This window comes from Portunus trituberculatus, chromosome 19 (genome assembly GCF_017591435.1).
Source record: "Portunus trituberculatus isolate SZX2019 chromosome 19, ASM1759143v1, whole genome shotgun sequence".
Taxonomy (NCBI): domain Eukaryota; kingdom Metazoa; phylum Arthropoda; class Malacostraca; order Decapoda; family Portunidae; genus Portunus; species Portunus trituberculatus.
In genome coordinates, this window is record NC_059273.1 from 6,278,939 (window position 1) to 6,290,000 (window position 11,062).

General features: G+C 37.5%; 1 protein-coding gene across 2 annotated transcripts in view; it reads right to left on the minus strand.

Annotated features, from left to right (window-relative positions):
* Window positions 1–1,228: 1,228 nt before the first annotated feature.
* The window catches only part of LOC123506254 (ras-related protein ced-10-like), a 33,248-nt gene continuing 23,414 nt past the window's right edge, over window positions 1,229–11,062 (minus strand). For both annotated transcript variants that reach the window (XM_045258189.1, XM_045258190.1), the window contains 3 exons: window positions 9,223–9,354; window positions 6,639–6,756; window positions 1,229–6,149 (listed from right to left, as the gene is read on the minus strand). In XM_045258189.1, coding sequence (XP_045114124.1) covers window positions 5,956–6,149; window positions 6,639–6,756; window positions 9,223–9,354 — 444 coding nt within the window. In that variant the 3' untranslated portion in view covers window positions 1,229–5,955. The remainder of the gene's footprint in view (window positions 6,150–6,638; window positions 6,757–9,222; window positions 9,355–11,062) is intronic.

The window sequence follows — 11,062 nt, forward strand, 5'->3', positions numbered from 1 at the left end:
GGGATTTATGAAAAGAAAGAAAGGAAAAGTGTAGACAATATGTAGAGGTTTTTATTAGAGACATTAATATGAAAACAAGTAAATATGTATCATAAATAAGAACAACCTATTTTATCTTGTTTCAAATGAAGGAATGAAATTTGCTTCCTCTTCTTGAAGTTTAAGAACAAAACATACAAATGACTTTCCTATTTTCTTTGAGAAGAGTCAAGAGATTTCATTCTAATTTAGAAGATGCAGATGTGAATGTAATTTGCTGAGAGAGAATTGAAAGAATAAATAGTTATATTTTAAAAACTAATGATCGTAATGTACTATAATTCTTCTGTTATTATTATTATTATTATTATTTTTATTATTATTATTATTATTATTATTATTATTATTATTATTATTATTATTATTATTATTATTATTACAATAGATATATATTAAAATATGCCAGTATTTTTACTTCCCAGCTAATTATTGGTATGGCTGCATGTGTATATCATTGCTGTCTGTATTAAGCTGTGTGTGCCAACACTCACCATGTGTCTGACCCTCACACAAAAACTCACCATGTGTTTGAACTCAAACAAACACTCACCATGTGTCTGACCCTCTCACAAACACTCACCATGTGTTTGACCCTCACACAGACACTCACCACATGTCTGACCTCAAACACTCACTATGTGTTTGACCCTCACACAGACACTCACCACTTATCTGATCTCAAACACTCACCATGTGTCTGACCCTCACACAAACACTCACCATGTGTCTGATCATCACACAAACACTCACCATGTGTCTGACCCTCACACAAACACTCACCATGTGTCTGACCCTCACACAAACACTCACCATGTGTCTGACCCTCACACAAACACTCACCATGTGTTTGAACTCAAGCACTCACCACATATCTGACCCCAAACAAAATCTCACCAGGTGTCTGACCTCAAACAAACACTCACCACATGTCTGACCTCAAACAAACTCTCCAGGTGTTTAACCCTCACACAGACACAAACACCTGCACTAATCTGTCCATTTACATACCTATATTTCTTACAGGACCAAGTCAAGCTGTCAATGTTATCCAGTCCTTTAATACTAAATTGTCACACACACACACACACACTTTTGTTTTCAGAATGTAGGATGTCAAGTTGTAGAAACAACATTGAAAAATATGTTTTTGTTTTTGTTTTTAGAATTAAGGATAATGATAGTAGGTGTGTTTATATTGCAACCATTCTTTATTGATATAGTACTATTTATTATATACAACAGAGTTTCTCTTCTACACTACACAGTACACCCTGCTAATACACACACACACACACACACACACACACACACACACACACACACACACACACACACACACACACACACACACAGAGGTACACTTAATGCCTGTCACACCCACCAAATACACTCCCTATAAAATTTACATAGAAAAAAAAAAAATAATGATAATAATGATTCATGTTCATGAAATGTCTTACATTTCATAACAAGGCAAGGTAAAAATAATAATAGCAGTAATAATAGTCATATTCTTTACATATACACTAATCATAAATATTTTCCATCAACATATATACAATACTTGAATATGTAAGTGATTCATTTTATGGTCTCCAGCATTACTGAATGCTACAAATTGTGTGAAACACACCCCTTCTACTGGCCATGGTGAGCCAATGCAAGGTCAGGGAGGACACACCCAGGGCAACTCCCTTCCTGGCTTGTGAACCAAGTACAACTTAACACTTCACGTCCTTTACTGGATCAGTTGAGGATCAGTGACCGTTGCTGTGCTTGGGCTGGGTTAGTCTTGTTACAGTTATGTTAGATGCATTTACTTATAGATCATAGGTTTGTATTAATACCTGGTGCCATACTTACCCCTTGCTATGCTGTGAGTGTTAACCTGCTAGCCTGGCCACTGCGGAGCCACAGCAAGCAAGGGTCACTACTCTTGGTGATTTTTTGCCTCAATGCTGGGGCTACAGTGACTTGAATGTGGCAACACTGGCCAGGTGACAAGCTACCACCGAAGACAAATACCATCATGTTCTAGTACTGTGGTCTGGCATTAATCCTCTGCAAAGGTTTCAGATCTGCGTACATTGTTACTATTTGTACCTTTTATTATAGTGTTACAGCATACTTTCTTCTAACAGTCTGTGTCGTTACAATTTTTAGAAGTTTGTAACATTTTGCTTTACTATTATTTTACTCTACTGTGATTTTTATAATTTTTATGATTTTGCAGTGGCACTGTATGACTGTGATGATGTGGTGCCAGGCTGCTAAACCAATCAGTGTTGCTATTTGTTCATATAGATAACCCAATAGACTGACAAACAGACAGAGTGGTGACCTGACCTGACTTAACCCACCCCATGAAGCTTAGAGTCGGTGACCTTCACTCTGCTGTGAGAACATCACCTGTCTAGTGTGTCTGTGCATCTTTTCAGTATATGACGCTCTGTATAAATGTCACTACTTTATATATACAGTACATTAATGTGGTCTTCTAGTAAGGCACTTCCAATATGCACTTCAATCTCTCAAACTACATCACTTCACATCACATGACTTGTCTTATTCAGTTTGTCCAAAAATCTATCTGAGTGTACACCACAACTCCCTGACTGCTACAGCTTTCCCTCAAGTTAGTCAAATGTTGTGTAAGAGTATACAGTAATTTTTGAGAGACAAGTACATATCACTGATAGTAAGAGGAGTACCACTGATGGTAAAGTGAGTGGATGGAATATTTCAAACTCTTCAGTGTCTATTACTTCATTCCCACTCCAAGTTGTCTATCCTCACTCTGCAGACCCACCAAGCATCATTGGGGCATCAGCAGTCAGGGAGTTCAGAGCAGCTCATGAAAGCACAGTAATGGCTAGCTAATAGTGTCTTTTACATTTACTATGAGTACCTACAAGTCACACATTGTAGTAAGGCTTCTTTATGGACATACTTTTATCTGGGCTTGAAGTGACTGACAAGTAACACTACAACACTTCACTACCTATTATTCTGTTATCACTACATTCATCTCTATGTTAACCCATTCAATACATATCATAGCTTGGAGTGACCAATGAGTAACTACAATACAACACTTCACTACCTATTAATCTATTCTCATCACATTGATCTCTTCATTTCAAGTCTATTAATGCTCTGTCCTAATCTTTGCCTTACTGATGCCCTTCTCTCTCTCTCTCTCTCTCTCTCTCTCTCTCTCTCTCTCTCTCTCTCTCTCTCTCTCTCTCAGCAAAGCAAAGAATTGCAGTAATATTCTAAATAACATTTTCTTAAGGTTATTGACAGCAAACAGATAAGGATACAATAATTCCTTCTAAAATGTAATCTTCAGCAGGGAAAGAATGAATATAACTGTAATTTCAACATCATCTTGTCATTTCCAGCTGTTTTAATGTTTGAAATATACATCATGCTTCTCCCTTCCCTTTATTTATTAATTTTTTTTTTATAGTAGCATGCTGTATTATTCTATTTTCTGGGTCATGTTTTTACTTTTATCTTTTCTCCGGCTCTCTATCTTATTTTTATAATTTTCCTTTAGTTTAATTGCAGTTTTTCTTTTCCTTCTATTTCATATATTCATTTATTTTTACTTTTACTATTATGAATTTCTTCATTTCCTTGAGTTGGGATTTTCTTTTCTTGTCCTATACAGCATACAACATGGCATTGATTTCCATTACTTATTTATATTTCAGCTTCTTCCATTCCTTTCCCTGCTGAATGAATGCAAACACACTGCTGAGGATTTGTGAATAATGGATGACAACAAAATATACATAAAATGTTGCTGAGTGACTCGGGGAACACCAGCGATACACTACACAGACACTTAATGGTACACCAAAACATGACAGATCACCCCGTAGTAATACCCAAGTGTTCTACTGCATATAGTAACCATCATAATAATAATGATGATAATTGATAGACTGTAAACACGGTTGCTTCCCTGAATAACAAATCTATATGTCTATATGCAAAATACTTATAGTCTAAGTCTTCATATATATATAATTTGGCTTTCTTTCATCACATTTATTGGGGGAAGATTTTTTTTATTTGCATTTCCATTGCAAATGTCAACTATCGTTAAGTAGAAGGCAATGAGACTTATTTAGTTTGAGCATTTAAGTGAACAGGGTAAATCAAAATTATTTCTTTTGTAGTGTAACCAAAATTATACTGATGGAGTTAGTGCAGTGTAGGAAGTGGCTTTATAATGGAGGGACAGGGGCTAGCAAGCCAGTGTGTGTAGTGCAACCTTGCCATGGGTGTGTGTGGCCAGCTGTGCCATGCCGGAGCCCCTGGTGTGTAGCAGGGTGGTGCTTGAGACAGTACCTTTCCCTTGCCATGGATGTGTGTGGCCAGCTGTGCCATGCCAGAGCCCCTGGTGTGTGGCAGCATGGTGCTTAACACAGTACCTTTTCCCCTGGTGCTGATGTGGCTACCAGTATGTGATCCAACAATAATAATGATGATAATAATAATAATAGTTACTATAATTTTGGTTCCACTACAATTTCACATCAATAATATGTTCAAACACATCAAATAATAATTTATCTTACATAAAAACCATCACATTACTAATATATACATCATATAATATGACCAGAATTATATTACGTATCATTATGATTATTATTTTTATTATAAATGAATTTTTTATTAATGCACAATGAAGAGTCAATAATCCAAACGTAAAATACATTATAACATTAATAGATATAATAATAATAACAAAAATGATGGTCAATAATATAATTTCAGCCACATTGGATAACAAATTAATTGAAAATGTAAATTTCCTACAATAACAAAAGATTACACTAACATTTAAATATTATAAAGATATGCTTGTGTTTTTTTACCTTCCATCTTCTACCTTTATCTTTTAGGCACCAAGAAAACTATGTATGTTTAACAGGCACCAACAGGCACCAGCAGTAGCAATAGTGGGCCTGGCTAATGCAGTCAGCCAATCCTGTCTTCCTTCTCTTCCTTTTCCTTTTTGTCTTATGTTTCTAGATAAAGCAGTCAAGCAGCTTCCACTTCCTCCTCTTCTTCCTAGGTAGAGCAGTTAGCCAGTTTCCTCTTCCTCATCATCCTCCTTTTTCTCCTTTCAAGTTAGCCAGCCTTTTCCTTACCTCTTCCTCCTTCTTCTCCTTCAGTTTACTTAATCTAGGTTCTACCACCACTCCTGGTCTTGTCCAAATATCTGTTTTCCTAAAAGTTGATGTAATTTCCTTGCCTCCATCATCTCTTCTTCAAGTGTTTTCCATATGTCTATATATCTAAAGGGAAAAGCTGTACCTACTTCTTCGTATCACTCAAAAATCTTCCCTTGGAGGGTTTCAATGGAATAGAAATCTGAGTTTTTGAAGATTGACTAAATAACTGACTGATTGATTAATTGGCTGTCTCATCTGCTCCAAGGCTCACACTGCCACTACTTGCCATAAGAATAAACAAAATAAAGACTGGTGTGAGATACAGAAGGCGCTATGCTCAGGCTTCCTCTCGGAATTACACTTTCTCCTCACCACTACTTCATATATCTACAAAGCCCAGAGTAGTGTGAGATCCAGAAGGTGCTACACTCATTTTTTGCCTCTCCTCTCCCCTTTAAAGTCTAAAGAAGGAGTGTGAGGTACAGACAGCATAGGCCTGCACTCACTCCTCACCACTCCTCTATCTTTAAAAGTATACAGTACATAATTAGGAGTAGTGTAGCATGAAATATGCCATGCTTACACTGAGTCCTGCAGTCACTCTTCACTGAATAGAAGATGCTACACTTACTCCTCACCACCTGTTGCCCCTGATAACCAGTAGTTTGAGACAGAGGACCCTCACACTCTCTCACACTCTCTTCTCTCCACACAGAAAGCGCTACATAATGACGCAAGGTCGAGGACGCGGGCCAAGACCCACTGCGGCCATCACAGCGCTGGTGAACACTTCCTGCAGCCCATCCTGACTCTTGGCTGAACACTCAACATACTTGGAGAGTCGGTGTCGCTTCACCAACTTCTTGCCATCACGTTGAGTCAACACATCCAGGTTCCTCACGTCCATCTTAGTGCCTGTTGGAGATTGGTAAATGTTAATAATTCTCGGCAGTTCCTTTTTTTTACTGAAAGGAAGCTGGAATAGAATTGGAAAGGGCCAGAATAGTGCCAGAAAGGAATGAAGCAGAAATGGAAGAGATGGAATGGTACTGGAAGCTAGTGAAATAGTACTTGAAGTGGCTATGAGAATAATACTAGAAGGATCTAGGATGGTATTAAAAAGACAGAATAATTGTTAGAATGAACTGTCATTATACTTAAAAAGACAATACTGGGAGAGGCAGGAGTAGTAATGGAGAGGAAACTAAAGTAGCAATGGAAAGGTCTGAAAAAAAAAAAAGTACTGGAGATAGAAGGAGGTTGAAATATGATAGAAGACACTGAAAGGGTTTGCAATATTAATGCATGTAGAAGCAATGATATCAAGGAAAGACCTGAAGTATTAAAGGTTGTGACACAGTGCAGGGATGAGGTGGGACAATACTGCAGTGAGGTGTGACTTACCAACTAGCACTATGGGAGCCTTGGGACAGTGCTGCTGGAGTTCAGGAAGCCACTTAGATGACACATTCTCAAAACTTGCCCGGTTGTCCAAAGCGAAGCACACAATAAATACATGTGTCTGTGGGCAATAATTATTATTATTATTATTATTATTATTATTATTATTAGTAGTAGTAGTAGTAGTAGTAGTAGTAGTAGTAGTAGTAGTAGTAGTAGCAATAGTGGTAAATCTAACAGTAGTATTGGAAAATAAGGCACAATTATAAATATTCGTATGATTAAACCCTCTCTCTCTCTCTCTCTCTCTCTCTCTCTCTCTCTCTCTCTCTCACACACACACACACACACACACACACACACACACACACACACACACACACAAAGGTCACATAATGAATAACATTGATTACATGATGAAAGCAAGGCAATTAAAAGTATTATCATGAAAACCAATTCTCTCTCTCTCTCTCTCTCTCTCTCTGACAACAAGCATTTTTCCATGTCATTTTTTCTTAGTTCAGTCGAGAATCAATAGACTTTCTTTCCTCCTCCATGCATCTGCCTCTGATACTGATTTCTGATTCCTGATGCACGATTCCTGATACCTGATACTGATACACAATACTTGATACACAATACTTGATACGGATTCATGATACCCACGCACCATCATTACTATACGATTATGTGAAGAGATTTAATGCCTTTTTTTTTTTTTTTAAGTTCCAATTCCTTATCTATATTAATCAGTGTCATCACGGACCTACTTTTTGCCTTTCTAATTCAGTTCTCTATCTCTTACTATTCGTCTTCCAATTCTCATTCATCTATTTCTCCTACTTGACGCCAGTTTCTGAGAATGCCATGGCAGAAGACTCTATTATTCATGTCCTAGTCTTTTTTTTCCCCCACCCTTTTTGCCTCCCTTAGTATCGTCTCATATTCTCCCCTCTTGTCATTCCTCACACGCATTCTGATATTCTTCTTTCCTTCATTTATTCCCGTTCTTCTTTTCTTGTCTTTCTTTTTTTCTTTTTTTTGCCCTGACTTCCTCTAATCATCTTATTCTTCTTTATCTTTTTGCTATCTCACGCATTATCTCTCTCTCTCTCTCTCTCTCTCTCTCTCTCTCTCTCTCTCTCTCTCTCTCTCTCTCTCTCTCTCTTCTGTTTATTCCTGTCCTTGCATGCACCATTAATTTTAATTTTTCCTTTCTCTCTCTTCATTCTCTGATTTTATTTCCACCTCCCTGTTTCTACCTTGCGTGTCCTAATTCTCTCTCTCTCTCTCTCTCTCTCTCTCTCTCTCTCTCTCTCTCTCTCTCTCTCCCCGTCATTCGTCGCTCTATCATTCTTTAAGTGTCAGGGAAGGCAGGTTGAAAGTTGATTGCACGCATGATAAAGGGGAAGACTTGAACGCAGCGCTGGTAAAGGGGAGGTGTTCAACGCGCGATTGAATATTAAAGAAAGAAAAATGTGTATATAGGAATAAAGAAAGAGTTGGTACTCCCTCCCCTCCTCTCTCTCTCTCTCTCTCTCTCTCTCTCTCTCTCTCTCTCTCTCTCTCTCTCTCTCTCTCTCTCTCTGACGCAAGGTATGTAGATTTATTTTATTATATTTCATTTGATTTTCGTTGTTTCTTGCTTTCATTTATTCATTTTTGTTTTGTCCTCGCTATTAGTTCTTGCAACTGTCATTTGTTTTTTTTTGTTTTGTTTTTGTTTTGTTGTTGTCATTAGGTTGTTGCTGCTCTTGTTATTGTTGTTGTTGTTGTTGTTGTTTTTGTTTTTGTTATTATTACTATTATTATTATTATTATTATTATTATTATTATTATTATTATTATTATTATTATTATTATCAGTAGTAATTGTAGTAGTATCATATCTCTTTCTCTCTCTCTCTCTCTCTCTCTCTCTCTCTCTCTTAAATCACATACATGATTACAACACTGGTCTTGGGTGCCGACACACACACACACACACACACACACACACACACACACACACACACCGGTGATGTAATATAGATTGGCGATACATACAAATGACAGTGACGAGAGAGAGAGAGAGAGAGAGAGAGAGAGAGAGAGAGAGAGAGAGAGACGACTGACTGACTTCTAATTAGCTTTGAGTACACACACACACACACACACACACACACACACACACACACACACACACACACACACACACACACACACACACACACACACACACACACACACACACACACACACACACACACACACACACACACACACACACACACACACACACACACACACACACACACACACACACACACACACACACAAGACACACAGAAGAAGAAGAAGAAGAAGAAGAAGAAGAAGAAGAAGAAGAAGAAGAAGTGCACATTAAATTCAGGAAAAACTGGACAAATATAGAAACCAGCTCAGACCTTGTAAAACACACACACACACACACACACACACACACACACACACACACACACACACACACACACAGAGAGAGAGAGAGAGAGAGAGAGAGAGAGAGAGAGAGAGAGAGAGAGAGAGAGGAAAAACGCACACACACACACACACACACACACACACTCACCCCGGGGTAGGAAAGAGGGCGCAGTCTTTCATATTCCTCCTGGCCAGCGGTGTCCCAGAGCATAAGGGAATAGGCGCGCCCATCCACCGTGTGCTTGCCCGCGAAGTTGTCGAACACTGTGGGCACGTACTCCTGCAGAAGGGCCAAGAAAATACGAGTGAAATAGCTGATAATATTAACTCCTTTAACCCCTTCAGTACCATAACATGTTTTCATATTTATTCTGCTTACTATTTGATTTTAAACAACTTTAGATTCTTATGTGGGAAATTAAGATAGTGAAGACTCTTGCCATTAAACCTCTGATCTCCATAGACCCTTCCTGATGTAAATAAAATCGTCTAATCATACACAATACTCAAGGTAAAAATGCGTCCCGGTACTAAAGGAATTAACCGCTTCAGTACCACATTCATTCTGCTTACTATATGGTGATTTTATACAGCTTCAGAAAGTTATGTGGGGGATTAAAATAGTGAAGACTCTGGCCATTAATCGTCTGACCTCCATAGACCCTTTCTAATGTAAATAAAATTGTCTAATCACACCCAAAAACTCAAGATAAATATGCGTTCCAGAATTGAAGGGGTTAATACCAGGAGGCATTTTCACCTTGATTTTTGGGCATGATTAGATAATTTTATTTTGCATTAGGAAAGGTCTATGGAGGTCAAAAGATTAATGGCTTGAGTCTTTACTATTCTTCTCTCAACACAAGTTTCTGAAGCTGAACAGAATCGACAAGTAGTAACAAGAATGAATATGAAAACGCATCCCGGTAGTGAGGAGCTTAATACAAGAATAAGAATACCATTAATATAAAAATAAATAAAAACGTAAAGAAATGTAATAAAAAAGCTGATAATGACGATAGTAATGATGATAATAATACAAATAAGAATAACATGACAAACATATGAAAGATGTAAATGTAAAACTAAGGAAATAGGATAAAAGAAGGATACATGAGAGAGAGAGAGAGAGAGAGAGAGAGAGAGAGAGAGAGAGAGAGAGAGAGAGAGAGAGAGAGAATACAGGGATAGGAAGTGGAAAATGTTTAAAAAAAAAAAAGTCACAAACAAATAAGGGAAATGAGCGAAGACTCTGGAAAAAAGAAAGCAGCTTTGGGAAAATAAGTTAGAAATTTTTAGGAGGGGAATCTCTCTCTCTCTCTCTCTCTCTCTCTCTCTCTCTCTCTCTCTCTCTCTCTCTCTCTCTCATACATCCTTCTTTTATTCTATTTCCCTAGTTTTACATTTACATCTTTCCTATTTTGTCATGTTATTCTTATTCTTATTTTTATCGTCAGTATTATCGTCATTATCAGCTTTTTATTATGTTTCTTTACGACTTTGTGTTTATTTTTATTTATATTAATCGTATTCTTATTCTTGTATTAAGTTCTCCAGTGCCAGGACGCGAAGAGTCTGGTAAAAAGACAGCAGCTTTGCAAAAATAAGTTAGAAATCTTTAGGAGGGGAGTCTCATGGAGGAAACGAACAAAGTAAACAACGATGAATAAAGAAAGGATGAATAAATTAACATATGAATAGATAAAGATAAAAATCACGTGAACAACAACAACATCAACAACAACAACAACACCATTATTAACAACAACAATAACAACAGCAAAAACAACAACAACAACAGCAACAACAACAACAACAATGACAGCAACAATGACAACAACAACAACAACAACAACAACAACACTACCACCACCACCACCACCACCACCACCACCAACAACAACAACAACAACAACAACAACACTACCACCACCACCACCACCACCCCACAACAACAACAACAACAACAATACAAGTCATCACATTTC